Here is an 18,320-nt window from a genome sequence, read left to right on the forward strand (position 1 = left end):
ATGCTAAATTACCAAAAATTTATTGATTTTTTTTTTTAAACCCTATTTTACTGGAGCAGTTCTAGGCTTTCTAACTTACTCAAGAGTACTACAGCACTAGATGGGATTCAAACCTGCAACAGTTGGAATCAAAAGCAGAGGCTCCAAGCACCATTAGGCTACCAGCTCCCCTGTGGGAAATGTGTTAGACACTGTGTTTGGCAGGGTGCACGACTGCATGCGTACATGCCACTCGCGGGGCCGATGGCTGCGGGCAGGTTGGGTCTTGGGCCAATATGCAACACTGTACTGAAGTGTTAAAGCAGCATGAAGAAGGTATGCATCTGGCCACACTGCCTTGGAGCTTCACCATAGATTGGCTCCTAACCAAAGTGAATGCAGGCATTAATAGCCCTGCCATCTTTACCATATGGTGAGGCCCCTGGTGCACAACTTGGCCTGTGTTCCCAAGGGTGCGTCACGGCTGGGGATCCCCCTCAGTACACAAAATGAAACCCAAACACAGCCAGGTACGCACCAGGGCTGCTGGTGACCTGAGCAAATACTCATGTCTGAGGTTGCTGCTTCATCTCAAAGCCTGCACTTCACCCATGTTTACCTCTCCTGTGTTTGTGTGGATGTCGCACTTCAAGGGGGAGGTATATGAACTGGGTACATGGCAACTGGCCAGAACCAAAATGAGAGAAAAGTAATTAAAAGCAATAAATAGCTGCTTGATAGAGGCTTGCACCCCAGCCAACCCCCACATGTGCCAATTTCACACTGCTTTGCTTCTCCTTTCCTCTACAGATTCTTGATTCCTCTAACCACTAGCTCCCTGTATCAATCTAGCAGTGTAAAGCTAGTGGAAAAAATCACACAAATACCATGTATGTGGCTGCCTGCCTCTTGCCCCAAGCTTTTGCAGTTGCCCTTGGGGAAGGTATCAATGCAACGGCCTGCATGGCCCTGTGGCGGCTGCCCAGCCTCCCTTCATCTGCAGCTGCAGGCCTCACATAGCACATCCTTCTTGTTTAAGGGTGATAACTCATCACTTCATCTTTTCATTTGCCACCGTGTAGGAGAGCTGCTGCTGGGGTGACCTGTCAGATCAGAGGGACATTCTTCATAATATACCAGCCCGAAAAAGTCTTCTTACCCATCAGAACTCATAAGCACCGCTTTACTCTTGGCTTAGATCGCCGAGATAGTTTCAGACGCTGTGTTTACATGATGCTATAACTCTGGTAGCTATTAATACTTGCAGCTGCTTCCCAGGAGGCACCTAGAGCTGAGGAAGATGAGAAGTGCAACCCCCCCCCCAAAAAGCCAACCTTGACCCACCCCCCCATTCCTCTTCAATTCTACTTTAAACTGGGACTGGTGTCTCGTGTCTGAGGGATGCTGCTGGGACAAGATCATCTCCATGAGCACCAGGTTCACTTCAAGGCCCTGCATGTTCAAAGGTACAAGGTGTCTAGGGTTCGATTCTTTTCCCACTGTATAAGAACTGTAAGAGCAATATGGATCCTGTAACCTCTCAGCCCTCAATATCTTGAACACTCTTGGCAAAATGACCAATTTTTCAGCACATTAAATTAAGCCTTACTGTGCTGCTCCTCCAAAGTGAAAAATTTCATTTTCCATTTTGAAAAGGGAAGTATACAACATGAACACGACAGGCTGATGAAAGCAGAGCACAAAGAGCGTAAGCCAGCTAAACAGAGCAAGCACGCCAACACACACACATACACACACACACACACACACACATCTTCGTTATCACGCTGTTGCAAGTGCAGTGTGTTAGCTCAGCACTTAAGAGACTTGCCACATCTCAGCACAGTGCCTTATAAGTTGCCTCATCATACTCACAGTGGTTTCAGCTGAATGCCAACAATGTTGACAAAGAGCAGTTGGAGACACTTGCCCTTACACAAAACACCCATTGGAAGGCCATAGGACCTGTACATATCCATTGTACCCACGTGAGAAAGCACTCAGTTCGTCAGTGATCGACCACATATGAAAGTGTTTATTCATAGGCTCAGTGCGTCATCGCGTCCAGTGCTTTACTTACAGGTAAGGTCAACCGCTGCACTGCAGTCAACAGCCACTGTACAACATATGTTTAAGCAAGTAAAGTTCTGTTGCCTGCTGTTGGGGGTGCGCTACTAGTAAGAGGCTATATATACACCTTACACAGCTAAACAAAGATTTCCCATTACGTGCACAATTGATGATGTGCAGGTGGCCACAGTCGCGCAGGAGCACGACAATCCCATGGGCGACCCTAGTAATGCAGGAGCGCAACACAAGGGAGCTGCAGGTCTGTTATACATCTAGAGAGAGCATGGGGTGGATGGGGCCAAGGATACAGAAACACATCACTGGTGAGACACAAATGTACACAAAGTGAAGGAACAAGAAAAATGATCACAACCTCAGCCACATCCATTTCATCATCAAAGGCAATCAGCTGGAAGAGAAGAGTATAGAGCAAGAGTTAGTATGGGAATGTCTGACCATGTCAGTGTAAAGCTTTAAAAAAAGTGCTTGGTGGGAAGAAAAAAGATCATTATTAAAAGCACATACCATGTCTGTTAGTAAAGTACACAGAAAGTACTGTTACTCAGTATCAGGCCAGACTGAAGATTAGTAATGAAATTTCTACACAGCCTGCAAAAAGCATTAGTCTGGGGGGTGGTTAATCCATGCTGGAGTTACTGACATATGAATATTGACATCATATTCCAATACATGCTGCAGTTCCACATTCCCCAAACACAGACAAGTATGTGGAAATGTCCCCATCCAGTTACTACAACATTGTTTGCAATGTATGTGTGATTAACATTTGAGAATTATGATGAGCAGCAAACACTGATGTACAAGTGTTGCCTCTAGACAGCAGAGGCCTTGTGTGCACCTAGCTCTAGTCCCACAGTCCCAGAGAAAAGGTAGAGAGGAAGCTGCCTCAGATCCTGGTTAAGATGACAGTCTCAGATAACATAAAGGTGGACCTGACAGCCGGACGTCTCCGAGTCGGAATCTCAGCCATGTGTAAACGCTCCCTAGCAGTTACAGAAGAAGCATCATCAACGATGACAAAAACATTGAGCCAGATGACTGACCGTTAACCTAGGGTGTTCTCAGTGTGACACTTCATTTGAGGCAAGAAGGAAAAAGGAAACGGCGCTCATAGCCGACCTGCCATACCAACGTTTAAATGTCACTGCTTTCTAATATGGCAGTAATAAGTTTTTTTTTGTCTTCTCTAATAATTAGTAAGATGTGCAACATTTTCATTCACATTAAGTTCACACGTAATTAACGCAATTAAATGTCTAAGAAGACGAAGCAGTTTATTCAGAAATTACACATCTCGCATTGTTTAGGTGAATCAGTTCTGCATATAATTCATTTTGCAAAAGAAAAGGAAAAAACTGTTTAATATTTTTAAAAAAATGCAGTGCAGCACATATGGATGCTGAAGTTGGGACAGCTTAGAGTTTTTTGAAACTGGCTGCCTGACAAAAGCAACAGAAGAGCTAATCCATCACACACACACAGCTGCTGTACTGTGCACTTCACACAGACGCCTCGAAAGCAGCCAAACACTTGGACCAGACCGATCCAACGGCAGCAGAGCGGGCGCTCAGTCAATCTCTCCACAGGTGTTGGCTGAGAAGATGTCTGGTTGGCAAGGACTATTTCCATCGCAGATTCTCTTACCTGCCCTGAGCCTGCTACAGTGGCAACCCCCCAGCCCCGGCCCCTGCCCTTTGCCAGCGTTGGCGCCAGTATACCTTCTCCCCGTAACCTCGATCCTTAGTCATCATCTCCCGCAGCGTCTGGAGCACTTTGATACAGAGCCTCTCCTCGTTCTCCTCCAGGAGCTGCTTGGTATGCTTGATGAGCCTGGGGGAGGAGATGTGGGGGCACAGTGGCATGGGGGTTTCAGATGGAGGTCCCATAAAGCAGAGCACACAACAACTAAAGATCAGCTCGGTATGCTGGAGGTTCCAAGTGCACCACCATTGTTTTTGTAAGACGTGTGAAACGACATCTTACCTGTGAGCACCAGAAAACAAGCAACATAAACACACATGTGGAAAGAGTGTGTGTGGCAGAGGGGGGCAGGGTGCTCATACACTTGAGCAAGGTGCTTATTGCCAGGGCGCAGCTACGCACTAGCTGTACAGCTTGGACCAAGGCAAACAGTCACGCAAAGTAAGAAAAGCTTTTCAGCATTTGGTAACAGCGTAACTGTGTATCGGCCAGAATGGCTGCCAGGTGGCTCAATGTGGACGCAGACATAGCCATAAGGTGTGACGCAACCCAAAGCCCTCAGCATTTGCCCCCGATCACCGAGACAGCACGCTGCCCTACACGCCACTCCACAGCAGCTTAAAATATGGTAATCCTCCGTGAGGCACCTGTTCAGGGAGCTGCAGGCTTAGCGTAATACCTGCAGGCAGGCTGCTAGAGAGAGAGAGAGAGAGAGAGAGAGAGAGGGGGGGGGGGGGGGGGGGGGGGCCTGCTGGCACATGGCCACCCCAGTGCTGTGGCCAAGAGGCAGAGTGCAGCACAAGGCTGTGACAACACACAGCACGTGTTCTTTTTGTTGAAGCAGCAGCACAGCCTTTGTATGGGCTGTCACATTTTTCGAGCTCATCTAAGGAGACGCCTCAAAATGGTGACAAACGCAACGTGTAGCATGATTACATGCTGCAATAATGGACATGAAGCAAAAACTGGCACCGAGGTACACGCCACAGCGGAATAAACACGACGCTTATCTGCTTTTGTCCTCAACTGATCTGAGAGAGGACAGACAGAGCACCTTCCATCAAATCCACTGAGCTGTCAACAAAGCTCTCAGAAAGCAGGGTTTTGCTCTGGAGGGACATTGCTTTGGATTTTGCCTCAGCAGCCTTTTAAGGGACAAATCATAACTGACAATTAACTAATTAAATACTTTTGACTTGCTAGAGACCGACAAAAAAAAAAAAAAAAAAAATTTCTGCCAACACAATTCACCACGAAAAATTTTCAAAACAGGTGGTGTTTTAGGAAGGAAAAAAGTGTTGATTTACTTGATTTCATTCATCTGAATGCATTCTCCAGCAGGATGTGAGAGCACTATCAGTGTTCCCAGGGAAACAGCTTTAACAGCCACGGAGAAAATAAAGGATGGGTTAAACCAGCGAGTAAGTGAGTAGGAAGCAAGGCGGTTGGCGGTTCTGTAAGAGGGATGTGGGAAGCCAGGCCCTGAGCACACATACAAGGTGTTGGAGGGTTAGAAGCAGCAGGGACAATGGACAACTTACTTGGAAATGAAGCCACCGCTCTCACACTTCCTCCGTGCTTCTGTATTCTCTGGGAAGAGCAGCTCCGGTCGGTGTAGCACATCCACCAACACCGAGAGCTCGGCCTGGACCAGCGGGCGGAGCCGATCCTCCAGGGCCGACACGATGTCCTGCCAGAGAAGATACCAGGGTTTTCCCATTTCTCCGAAAATGGGAACTCAGACAGGCAGTGAACAGAGGATCATGCTCAAGCCTCTGCCCTTTTCCCAAACTGTGACATTCAGCTTGTGTACCCTCCAACATTCATGCTAAACTACTCTTTGCTGAGAAAGGAAAGCAAGTGTGAGCATGAGAAATGACTTATTTGCACCTTTCAATAGAGCAAAACCTCAAAGAACTGAGAGCGTGCGTCTATGTGGACAATGCAGAAGTGGGAGACAGCATTGGGCTGGGATTCAGGTGGAGTTGAGCTCCTTCTGGAGAACGAGACCTGGTTCTGTGTTCCATCTTACCAACAACACAGCTGAATCACACACACAGAGGGAGCAATGAACTCCATGACCTCCTACTCACATTGCATCCATGGCAGCAGGGACTCGGGGGCTGCGGTTAACCACTGCATTCACAGGACTGCATCATGATGCCCCACCCATCACGTCAAGACGTGTTCTCTCACACTTCCCCACCCTTACTCCCCAGCTTGTGGGTGTGAGAGCACTTCCTCCTCCAGTAAACATTTTTTCCTTCGAAATCAGCAATCATCCTCTTTACCGTTAAACCACCCTTTACTCAGCAAGCTGCATCGCGCCAATGACGCAATGAAAACGGCATCACGTTGCCACGGTGTCTGGGATCTGGGAATACAACTTATGTCTCAAATGTCTCCTTGTGGATGAAGGCAGAGTCCCAAGATGCATGTAAATCATTTCAATAATGAAGTGCACATTTACATTTATCTGACTTTTCCCAACGTCAATTTTAAGGTTACAATTATCACAAGCTTATTATTATTTACCCATTTATAGAGCTGGGTAACTTTACTGGAGCAATTTAGGATAAGTACCTTGCTCAAGGGTACTACAGCAGGAGGTGGGGATCAAACCTGCAACCTTTGAATCCAAAGGCAGTAGTGATAACTGCTACGCTACAAGTTGTGATCTTTGTCATGCGTGAATGACTAAAGAATCCATGGGCAGTTGCAGAGCCAGAGGAGTCATGCTGCATGTAGTGCGGTGCAATGTAATGCTCCATCCCACCCTGCTGCATTACTAGGAACAGATTTGAACTGTTGTCCTGAAATTTGCATCCTGATGTATGATACACTTCTCACCTCCCCCCCCCCCCCCACTACAGCAGGCCACACTCTAACCCAGCAGATGGTTTAAGCCACACTGCTGAATTATGCCCTCCTCCCCTGCTAGGAGTCCCCAGGTTCTGTCCTGAGCATAGTTTCCAGCTCCCAGGCCTGTGCTTACCTGAAGGCGCTCAATGATATTCCTGTAATCGCGCGAGGTTGTCAGCGTCGAATCTCTTCGAGCAGCGTTGCGGGCTGATATCCTCCAGCTCAGGGCCGTCTTTTGCACAATGTTGTTGGACTTGACAAAGAGATTGTTCACCTGGCTGTCCAGATCCACTGGTATAGCTATCGCTCGACTTTTGGCTGCATGGGAGTTAACACATCAATGTACGGGTGGTGAGCAATGAGGTAGAAACTGCAAAGTAACTGACCCTTCATCTAGGAAGAAAAACATGAGTGGCAAATCATGGTGACATTTTAAATCACTTTTCATCTTATTGTCAGTAAAATGTAAGGGGTGGTGGTACACATGGCAATCTCCCTGGTAGACCAAGGAACAGCTAGGCTTACCTACGTCAGAGAGCACCTTGATACAGCTCTCAACTGAGGCTTTCTGTGTGGGCATGAGCCAGTTGCAGTGGTAAACCCTGAAGACCCCCTGCAGGAGCTGAACAAACACCGGCTGTCGAGTCTGCAGGAGAGGAAAGGATATAGAGAAAGAAGTATGGAGGGAGAGAGAACAGGGTGCCAAAAAAATTTTTTTTAAAAAAAAAGTGGAATGGAAGATGACAGATACACAAAAAGGAAAGAACACGGAAGGAGAGTCAGACAGAAGAGCAAAAGAAATGTAAACAGAGACCGAAGAGAGGAAGGTGAGAGCAAGAAAGCAGAAAGAATGAAGTGAAGGAAAAGGACCAGAGCAGGTGGTGGGAACATAGAAGAAAAGAGAAAAATGTGGAAAGAGGCAGGAGTCAGGGCCACAGGGTGTCGGTGTCGCATCTCATTTAGAAGGGCTATGCAAAAGTATCAGCTTCAGCTTTGTCCATGTTCACACGTATTCCGTCAAGTAGTAAAAACTAAGGAGTCACAGTCAAAGCACAAACTGTCACTAGGAAACAGCAGAATTGGAACATCTGAAATCCACCTACAAAGCAAGACTTGGCTCCTAAACAGGGTTACAAAACAGTGTCGGCACTGAACTATTTCATTTTGCCAGTGGCTATATTAATGTCATTTTTGCTTACGCATATTTCGCAGGATACCTAGGTTTACAAACAGGCAAGCACTTTCTACGAAAAACATGTTCTTTCAAAAAAAGACCAGTTTTGGATTCTTATGCAAGCCTGTATCCTGTGCATCCTGCGTAGTGACAAAATTGCCCTTCTCAGCCATATCCTATGATCCCTATCCCAGTGGGTAACTTTTCATCACTGCTAAACACTAGAAAGAGTCTAGAAAGAGCAGCACTGCAGGGTAAGGCACAGCGCATGTTGTCAATGTCCTTCCCCAGTGCTGGCCCCTAACCCTAAATCTCCAACCCACACACTGCACGCCACAGTTAGCCACAGTACCAAGGAAAAGCAGAAATGGATACCTCAGTCATTCTGCCCAAAATGGAAGCCTGTTGTGGAATAAAGAGTGGTTAAACGGGGCGAGCAATGCTTCGCGACAGAGGGACACGTTCTGTAAGGATTCACTCACTAGACTGGCCTGGCTGACTACTGCTGCCTGCTGCCCACCTGAGCAGTCCCAACAAATGTTCTTTTCTGCTAAGTGACTCCCCTACCTCAGTGAAGGCAAATTGTGAATTCCGATTTGAAACACTGAGCCCCTTTAGGACTTTGTTAACAAAAAGCAGGTGGCAGAGTGGTTTGTGCTACTACCTTGCAAGCTGAAGGTCCCTGCTCAAAACTCCCTCTCCTGTTACAGTACCACTGATCAAGGGAATTACCCTGAGTGAATATAGGAAGAATACCTTACAATTCAAAGAGGTACAAAACTGTCAGAAGGTTCTTGTACAAACTTTGTAGACATTGCAAAGTGTATTGGACAAAGGCATTAGCTGTGGGAAAACCAAAAAAAAAAAAAAAAAATTACAAATGTACATTTTAACTGTTGATTGATCAGATCCAAAGACTGCAGAAAAGGTCCAGAATGGCTCATTTCCTCGCTGGATGTATAATGTCCCACTGGTATAGAATTCCATAGTCAGTATTCCAGCAAGATCATAATTTGTCAAACAGGTAAATAACTGTTAGTTGTCAAGAATTATCTTTCTTTCATTTACTGATGATACACAGGGTTGGGGAGCTGCAAAGCAGATGAGAGGAGATGGGAAGGAGGGGCTGAAGCAGTTAAGGGTAATGTAGCGGTAATCCAGCAGTGTAAATGGGAAAGGCAGTATTCCAGTAAGATAGAGGAGGAAAATGTTTGCTGTAGGCAAACTAGCCGCTATCATGATAACAAAATGCGGCTCTAAGGAGTCAGGTCATAGAAGGGTATGACTAAGGCTTCCAAAAAGAAAAGGAGTCGCACTACACATCCGACAGTGACCGCCCTCTCACAAAGCATGGAAAGAGAAAGGTAATCTTTTGTTGTCAGCATCTGTCACAGCTGCTTTGTGGTTTCTTATTAACGGGACTTGCCCAAATCTGGAAGGCAGTAAACGTTTCCTCGCACCATCGCCTCAGAGTGCAGTTCCTTTGAACTGCCGCATTTCCTCCAAGGTTTTAAAAAGACACAATGCAAATGAGGCCACTCTCCATGTGGGGGCAAGAGGAGCGGGAATGGGGAAAGCAAGGTGGTGGGTCAGCACCTCCCGATACTTACATACATGTGATGAGCCACCTATACAAACAGAACGCCAGTATCAGGAGGCGGCATATCTGGCACAACATCTGTGTTATCACTTGAGAAAGAACCTCCTCACGCCAAACCTAAGCACACATTACTTTGGAAGCCACATGAGCACAAATAAACCAGGTAAAGCACAACTTCAGTCATACACTCAAGTATTCAAATAAGATCTAGAAATGGTCACTTACTGAGAATCTCTACTTTATTCTCTAGATGATTTTGAATGATCTGATGTGCACTAGCTGCCTGCACTGCTGTCTCTTGTCCTGCATTCTGAGTTGCTCTCTGAACTTGAAGGGGACCCTTGCCACAAACCTCCATTCACATCCACAGTACAATAAGAAATGACAACAACAGCATGGACACATTTTGAAACAATGCCTTAAAGGCAAGAATTTGAGTTCTGAGCAATGCCAAAATCAAGTGCTGAAGCCCAAGAGCAAACCTCTGGACACCCTCTCTGGGGATGTACCTGGAGGCTGGTGCTTTGGTCCGAGAAAGGGGAGCTGAAGAAGGTCGTAACGATGCCCATGACTGTCTCTGTCACGTAGCGCTCGAGGACAGTGTCTGCATGCTTCCTGTCACTAGTGTTGTTGCAGACCTGTGGGCAGAACAAAAAATTCCAGCCCTGAGTCCACATGACATTTGGTTAATAGAGAACAACTAAGACGTTCAAGGCCCTTGTTTAATGATGGAAAGGCTGATCTCAGTATGTTAGTAAGAGTGGCTTTTGAAAGAAAAAGAGGGAAGAAAAAAAGAAAAAAAAAAAAACACTAGTTCTATTTCTGTAATATTACTTGAAAATAAATTTACTTCAAAGATGGATTAGAATTCAACTTGCTAGCGCTGAAAATGTGATCGTCAGAATCAATCGCTTACTCTGCATATATCAACCAGGAAATTTTCAAACAGCTTCCACATGTGGTTACTGGTGTAGATCTCCTTCATCTCAACCTCAGTGTCAACATAGCAGTGGTTCAGAAAGTTGATATAAGCAATTTTCACCTGCAGGAGCACAGAAATACTCAACAATGCTTCCTAGTGAGTGACAGAACATTTGATGCGCTTCAGAGAAATTGCTTTGGGTGGACAAGGTTAAACTCCAGCTGAGTTTTAGCATAAAGTGAAGATGCACTGTACAAAATTATTACTATTTGTATTGACTTTGTGCCTTTAATGCTACCCGTGAGAGGATGTGAATTCCTACTAGCTGATACAAAAGTCTAATTTTCATGGTCTCAGTTTTTTAGGACATCCTGTTGCCACAGGACTCAGATCCTAGACAACCACCCAGAATGGTAATGTGGTAATATGTAGCCTGCGTAATGCAGCTCCTCAGTCCCGATTCTGGAAACTGGCAACTGGATTCGCTAAGACATTTATTGCGTTATTTGGATCATGAATGAAGTAACTGTACACTTCGTATCACAGTAAAAATAAATTAAATGCATAAGTTAAGGACTAATCATACTGGTGTAGAAGGATGCTTGTTAGAATAAAGATGTTACAAAAGCTTTGTGGATACATTTGTGCTCATGAAATAATTTTTAGCATCTGTGAAGCCTAAATTCATGTAACCCTAAGAAGTGATTCCTGTAACATTTCCATGTATCTACTGGAATCCCTACTATAATTCATTAGACATGTTGATCACTTTATAAAACAAAGATTTACTTTTCAACTTTCCAGGTATTCTACAACTCACACAAGCGCTAGAAAGTCCTTAGCTAGTGCATTGAGTTTAACTGTACTTAAAGCTTGCCATTCCTTCAGTGAAAAAATTAATCAGCTTCAATTCAAGTTAAGATGACTTCAGGGACACAAAAACAGGTTTACACTGTGAAGCCCCAGCACCAAGACTAAGTAACCAAACATGGCACTTGGTATCAGCATCGCACTGACCTCTGGGATGCAGTCTTCATGAGTGACCACACGAACAATGTCATCGAGGGGCAGTAGTGAGTTGCACTTGATCTCTGTGTACACATTCTTGCCCTCAGTGCAGATGGCCAGCAGCTCCACCAGGTGGATGTGGTACATGAGCGGACTGTTCTCGTCCATGCGATCGCGCTCTGAACGCATCATTTGAACAAGGGTCTGGAAGGATGCCCGGTCATTGTAGAAGACCAGCACATCCTCGCCAGAGTTTACTAGCTGCAGACATGATACAGGGACATGAGACGTAGAAGAAATATAAAAAGGGACGTACTGACATGTGGTGAGGAAAATGGCTTCTGACCGTACGGAAGACATGGTTGTGCGGCTTTGTTACAGTATACAGTTCTTGTGTCGCCAAAAGGCTACAGGTTAGAAATGTCAAGAACAGGCCAACTATTGTTCCTTGATTAAGGTATCTGGAATCTGAATTACTTAGTCCTCGTAACAGAAAAACACTTCTCTGGGTAAACTGGGTGTCTGACAAAATCGGAAATATTACAAATGGACCAGTGTTCACAGTTGAAGAGCTCATCTAAGGTCTCACCTCAGCCATAACAATGTCCTGACACTTCTTGATGAACTTGTTTTCAGCTTTGACAATGGTTTGCAGGAACTTGAGGTACTGGACATGACGGCCGTGTGTCTCGATGCAGTGCACAAAATGCTGCACCACTCGCTCATTGATCTCGCTGCACAGCTGGAAGTTGTTCATGAAGATGTGTTGCATAGTGACTGCCTCCAGGATCTACAAGAGCAGCAGCACAGAGTATAACTGGACTCCAAAGCGAGGAAGCTGATTAATCTACAAGGTCAATGTTGTTTAAGACAGAAGAGGCATTGAGCCAAAGTGGTGCTCCATTCAGAGCAAAGCAAATTAACACTCATACCCAAATCGAGCACATTGACTAAACATATGGACCAGTGCTGCTGTACACTTTTGTTCAGCTCACCCCAGGATTAAGAAACAGGTTAATATGCTTGTGAAGGAGGGCTTGGTTCTGTTGGTTTCCAGCACAGAAGTTCTGCAGGAACTCATGGGCCAACTTCATGATTTCCTGCATTCTGACGTCCTCCCCCTGCCACACACACACACACACACACACACACACACACACACACACACATTCACCAGTGAACTCCTTTCATCAGCATCACTGACTGCTCTAACACCATGGAAGACAGCAGGTGCTTGTGGATTCTTTCCAAAGAAAGGTCACCTAACAGATTGACAATGAAGCAATCTGACAAAATGCAGTACTTTTACACCATGCTGCATAACACTAAGCCCAACTTCATGCGGTCAGCATTTTTCATGTGAACCTAAAATATAGCTGTTAGTTGCTGTTAATTTTATGTGTGAAAGCTGCAATAGATATGCAGGCATGATAAGAGATACAAACACCTGGTGCTCTGACTCATGTGTCTACAGCATACCTTCTCATAGGGGATCTGCAGCAACTCCAATACCACAGTGTGGGCCCCCATGTTCCTCAAGAGCCTTTGCTGCTGTTTCTTGCTCTTCTTCCCAGAGGATGCCTCCTGCACACATAGCTTGCTGAGCCGCAGCAGGATCTAAGCAAAAGCAGGGAGATGGCACTTCCTTTCAATCTTTTTCTCTTACTCACAATGGCATGAAGTACTGGAACAGCTGAGAGAATGACAGTGTGAGGAGAACACTGCTGAAAATGGCCACAAAAATTACCTCCTTCACAACTCTATAGTTGTAACTGCTGGTGCTTTCCGTTTTCTTTTTGTCTGAGCCACTTGTATTCGAGTCTCCCTGTAGAGAAAATGCCGTACAAAGACCTTGTAAACTGAAGACAGTTTTCCACACCAAAGATACAGTTTTTGCACCAGTGCTTAGTGGTTTCAGAGGGTGTCATTCCCCTGACAAAGGCTAACAGGTAAGGTGTCACACCTGGAGCTCCTAATACTGCTGAGGAACCACAGACAGTATTATATCCCTATGTCAGAACTTGAGAGTTATTAGTGGCTGGTGTGCAGACCCCAAACCTTCTTCTGCTCGGAATCCCCAGAGGGGCCATCCCCTGTGTCCATGGCCTCGTCGGGACCCTGCCTCTTATAGACCCACAGCTCCGACTTCTCCACAATGGAGCGCAGCAGGTCCAGGTCTGATTTGATCTGCTTGTAGTTCTCCACATCCTGGTTGGTGACCAGGAGCTGGACCTGGAAAGTAGAGGGGGACATCTCTATTTGGTGTGATGCTGCCATGACTGCTACACTTTACATGTGTGCTCATAATAACTGAGGTAACTAAAGAACTTAAGAGTATTTGGTTTTACTGGTTTCAACATCTGCTTTTGGTTGTCGCACTGCAACTAGTACTCAGTGCCGCTGATACTGGTAGTTTCCAAAAGGTTCAAAGGACTGTTTTTATTATTATTACGTTGTTGCTGAACCAACTTGCAGCTTTATCAAATTATAGTTTGATGTTAAAAACCAAAATTGAGAGCATCAGAATACATTGTGCCAGCAAAAAAAAAAAAAAAAAACCCATCTGTATTTATAAAGCTACACAACTTTTACTAGAGCAATCCAGGGAAAGAAGCTGAGAGGCATCAGGTAGTAAGGCGTTTAGAGCAGGTAACAGGTCTTACAAGTGAAAAATCAATGGCAGAATCTTCATGAGGGAATAAAACAACTTAGCATGCTAAATTACTATTATTAATATTAAGATCATGCCTTCCTGCAACTTGAAATGACTAACTGTACAGAATAGTGTCAGCCACTAAATCTGAAATTGTACCCCAAGAACCATTAAGAATTTCACAAGATTATGAAACAGATTCAAACTCATCTTAAGAAAGGAAAATAATGAATTAACAAAATTAAATATATTCACATAGGGCAAGCAAAGGGTAGTTCAAAAGGTCAAAAGTACACTGTTGTCCCTGGGGCAACTGATAACTAATAACTCTGCTTGTGAGTACCTGCTTGAAGGCCAGCAACACCTCCTGCCTCTGACTGAAGTGCCTGAAGAGCAAGTGTAAAGCTCCAGACACCAGAGGTGGGTAGTCGTGCATGGTAAGGTGAAGCAGAACCCTGAGGAATGTCCTGCCGCCATGGTCATCCAAGTCAAGGGGTGTGTTCTCTTCACTGTTCAACAGAACATGCGGAAACTTCAATACTCAAACATCCTGATTCACAGTCCTCCAGGAATCTTAATGGCGAGCTAAACTTTTGGCCTATTTCAAGAGCCAAAATTCTTTCAAGTGCTTGCATATTCTCTCGAATATCTGAATTTATCACACTTCTGCGCATATTTCCTTTCAACATACTGAAATTATGTGTGAGAGGCAATCCTAATGTATTATTAGGCACTGCTTCTTGTATACATTTCTTTCAGCAAAAGAATTCAATTTTTCCAACATGTAGAGTTTCTGAACATTTCAGTTAGTTTGTATGTTTTTCCTTGTGCTGCAAAAGCATGGGCAATTCCCCTTCCAATGAAACAGAGAGAACATGGCAAATAAACGCAAGGATTTCTACTTGTAGGAATTTCTCAAGTCTCAGCTCTAACGTTTCCACCACTGCACTGTCACCCTTCAGTGAAAAAACCTTTACCTTCCCCCAAAGATCCGCTCAGCTCGTTCCTCAATGTTCTCAAAATTCAACGATCCTGAGAGAGAGAGGGAACAAAAGAAGACTGCTGCACACATTAAGACTCACATGTGAATTAGACCAAAAAGATTACATTATTAGCATGAGCCCAGTTAGTCTTGGGATCATCTACTCAGTTTAAAAACTGATTGCAGTTTCATGTAAGCTTTTGGGTCATACATATTAAGACAGAAGGTATCATAATAGCACTGAACTGTTGCAAAAAATATAATTTACACTTTTAAAGACTGCATCACCGGTGTACCAACTACAGAGTAATAGAACAATGACAACACTATAATTGTGTAGAGCACTGAATGATGTTTGAAGCTGGATTTCACATCTAAACTCTTAATGTTAATGGCACTCAGCAAACTCCTGCAAGGTTCCTCTCTACCTGGCATATTGTTGGGTCCATCCTGGTTGCTCCCTGACCCTGCATCTGACTGAGAGTTACTCTCGTCAAACTCCCGCTTGAAGATACACAGCAGGCACGAGATCCGGTAGTCCAGTCGTACATTCAGGATGAACTGAGAAACAGAAAAGTGCAGGAATTCACCAGGGTGTTCAGATAGCTGACGCAAAGCAAAGGTACAATGCTTTTCATATCATAAGCCCAAATTAAAATTACTTTGACATTTGCCCAAAGAGTGAACTTTAAGGAAGAAAGCAGAGAGTCTAATGACTACCTGTAAAATCTCTATGATCTTCAGCTTAGTGTCCATCACTAGGATGTCCTCTTTCTCTGGCTCAGTCTGAGTCTTGACCACATCTCCATCGGGTGGGTTGGCAGGGGTTGTGGGAAGGAACCCCCCTCCTCTCAGCACCACCTGAGTCATCAATTCTCCAACACCATGGATTGACCTCATGACATTGCTACCTGTGTAAAGAGGGAGTGACTCAGTCACACTGCACTAATGACACAAAAATGAGACAAAATGGCACACAACTCTGGGTAGAAGAGATCAATGTCAGAGAGCTCAAGAAGGCCAAATGAAGGTCATACAGAGTGGCTGGATTCTAAAACCCCTGATTAAGAGTACAATCCCACCATGAAGCAGCAGCTGGACTGCAGCCATTTTACCTTTGGTCTCATCTCCTTTCTCCAGCTTGTTGATGGGGAATATGGTGGTAACATGAACACAGTCCAAAATGGCCAGCAGAATCTTTGTCAGTCTCAGCAGGTCACTGAAGTTGTAGAAGCCAAAGTAGATAAGGTTGCGAGCCAAATTCACAACCTTCAATCAGGATAGGAAGAAAAGAAAAAAATATTTAAATATTTACGTTTCTTTCATTTAAACTGTTCAGCTATGGATACAAACTTTACCTCAAAGGTAAGCTTGTTCTTCTCTTTGTCTGAGAAGGGAACATTCTGGCAAACCACATCTCTCAAATAATTTTCAACAAATTCCATGGTGAGGGCAAAGCGCTCCTTGATTTCATCCTTGGTGGTGCCATTATTGTCATAGCTGTGGGGAAACCAGAGAACACAAGGACAGCAGCAGTTAAAAACTGCTAAACAAAACATATAATTCTTCCTTCATTACATGCGATTCGTCTTTTCCGTTCTTAAATACTTTTACTGACACAAATGCCATAATGGAGCACTGTAACAGTTTGCTCAAAATACAAATTTGAATTTAAGAATACAAATCTGAGCAACACTTAAGTACAACATAGTTCACTTGGCAGAACTCACTCATCAATGGCGATTTTTGAGGGGATCTCAGACCACAAACGGGCGTACTTGACAGGCGTAACTGGTTCCTGGGGATCTCGGTCCACATGCATGTGGAGCATAAGGCGACAGAAGGAGGCTCGGAGGTCATATGGCAGGTCCTCGTCCGACATACAGCGCAGGATAAGGTCCACATCAAGTTGGCCCGAGATCTTGTTGATAGCCAGGTACTGGCGGTCCAAACACATGCGAGCAAATAGATTCAGCTGGTACCTGATACACAAAAAAAGAAACACATGGGGTCCTCTGAGTTGAGCAAAGGCCGTCCTACTGCTTGAACGCCTCAGACTGTGGGTTTCTTTTCATGTACAACATGCTTTTCCCTATTTTATTCACATAATTCACACATTGAGATGCCTTTATATAAAAGAGATTCTGTATACACCAATTTGGGGTATACCCCATAATGATCCAGGTATCCCAAGGTCAGAAGCACTGGCTAATGCCCCACAAATTCTACCAGTAACCCAAAAAGTGCTAATCTGTGCAAAGGAACTGTCAACTAAACTGAATTCTACACAACCTCTGACCTGTAGTAACTGATCACCTCCTGGTCCTCCTTCTGCCCTTCCTTGGCATCCTGGGCAAGTTCCCTGATGCTTTTGCTTCGGATCTCCTTGTTGCTGTCCTTCCAGAAGAGCCAAACCTCTTCCTCATCCTCCTCGGACTCCACAGGGGCCTCCCCAATTGATGCCCCTTCAATCTCAAAGCGGGAGAGCACCAGCCTGGTGGACACATGAACCAAACAAGGTCCCATGAGGGACATGGTTTAAAAAAAAAAAAAAAGCCTCCTTCAGTCAGCAACAGTCCAGCTCTGCAAAACAAGCAAAACAGAGCTCCCCATTGAAACTACAACAGCCAACGTTTTTTTTTTTTTTAATATTATTTTTTTGTTCCTCATCTTGTTTTGTTCCACAAAGAAAACGTAACCTGCATAGTAACTTTAGGCAAACAGGACAACTGTTTCAATGAAGCATTTGGTTAGGTGTAACATACAAACACATTACCCAACAAGATGACCTTCAGGATTGGTTTGATTGTGTTAAATAGCAGTGAACTAGCAACCCAATGGAAAGACCAGGAATATTTACCTCAAATGTCAGGCATCACATTAATCTTGCAATACATCAAAACTTGCAGTCTTTGGCAGGAATTACTCTTTTTATGACTTTAATATGCATTGTGTGTTCTTTTTAGAACCAAAGAATAAAAACGTGTTTGCTGTTTATTAGCATTACCAGGTTGGGACCCTCAAAACAGTGAGTAACGGTTAAGGCACAAACAGTAGCACAATATCATTATTTGAACAGCGTGATGCATACAACTCATGTTAGTTAAATGCAGGGTTGTGCCCTGAAATCAGGCCACAAAATGTCAATAACTGAATTGTGACAGCAAAATCTGGAATTACACAGAAATGTGTCAAATGAGGTAAGAGGCCATCTGTTTAACTGGATACTCCCATCCGATGATGCTGAGATTGCATGTTCACGTTCTTTGGTAGAGATTAGTTTTATAAAAAGGCTTCGTAGTTATGAAGAAGAAGGGAAAAAAAAAAAAAAAAAAAAAAAAAAACTAC

General features: G+C 44.4%; 1 protein-coding gene across 5 annotated transcripts in view; it reads right to left on the minus strand.

Annotated features, from left to right (window-relative positions):
* itpr1b (inositol 1,4,5-trisphosphate receptor, type 1b) overlaps positions 1 to 18,320 on the minus strand; it is a 105,449-nt gene that overhangs the window by 51,669 nt on the left and 35,460 nt on the right. For all 5 annotated transcript variants that reach the window (XM_018734086.2, XM_018734085.2, XM_018734084.2 and 2 more), the window contains 21 exons: positions 17,272 to 17,466; positions 16,703 to 16,954; positions 16,331 to 16,472; positions 16,088 to 16,241; positions 15,693 to 15,883; positions 15,401 to 15,533; positions 14,968 to 15,022; positions 14,334 to 14,499; positions 13,396 to 13,569; positions 13,085 to 13,162; positions 12,817 to 12,954; positions 12,333 to 12,458; positions 11,927 to 12,127; positions 11,347 to 11,598; positions 10,324 to 10,449; positions 9,917 to 10,045; positions 7,159 to 7,279; positions 6,767 to 6,951; positions 5,313 to 5,461; positions 3,789 to 3,900; positions 2,423 to 2,458 (listed from right to left, as the gene is read on the minus strand). In XM_018734086.2, coding sequence (XP_018589602.1) covers positions 2,423 to 2,458; positions 3,789 to 3,900; positions 5,313 to 5,461; positions 6,767 to 6,951; positions 7,159 to 7,279; positions 9,917 to 10,045; positions 10,324 to 10,449; positions 11,347 to 11,598; positions 11,927 to 12,127; positions 12,333 to 12,458; positions 12,817 to 12,954; positions 13,085 to 13,162; positions 13,396 to 13,569; positions 14,334 to 14,499; positions 14,968 to 15,022; positions 15,401 to 15,533; positions 15,693 to 15,883; positions 16,088 to 16,241; positions 16,331 to 16,472; positions 16,703 to 16,954; positions 17,272 to 17,466 — 3,115 coding nt within the window. The remainder of the gene's footprint in view (positions 1 to 2,422; positions 2,459 to 3,788; positions 3,901 to 5,312; positions 5,462 to 6,766; positions 6,952 to 7,158; positions 7,280 to 9,916; positions 10,046 to 10,323; positions 10,450 to 11,346; positions 11,599 to 11,926; positions 12,128 to 12,332; positions 12,459 to 12,816; positions 12,955 to 13,084; positions 13,163 to 13,395; positions 13,570 to 14,333; positions 14,500 to 14,967; positions 15,023 to 15,400; positions 15,534 to 15,692; positions 15,884 to 16,087; positions 16,242 to 16,330; positions 16,473 to 16,702; positions 16,955 to 17,271; positions 17,467 to 18,320) is intronic.

The sequence above is a fragment of the Scleropages formosus genome, chromosome 22 (genome assembly GCF_900964775.1).
Source record: "Scleropages formosus chromosome 22, fSclFor1.1, whole genome shotgun sequence".
NCBI classification, from domain to species: Eukaryota; Metazoa; Chordata; class Actinopteri; order Osteoglossiformes; family Osteoglossidae; genus Scleropages; species Scleropages formosus.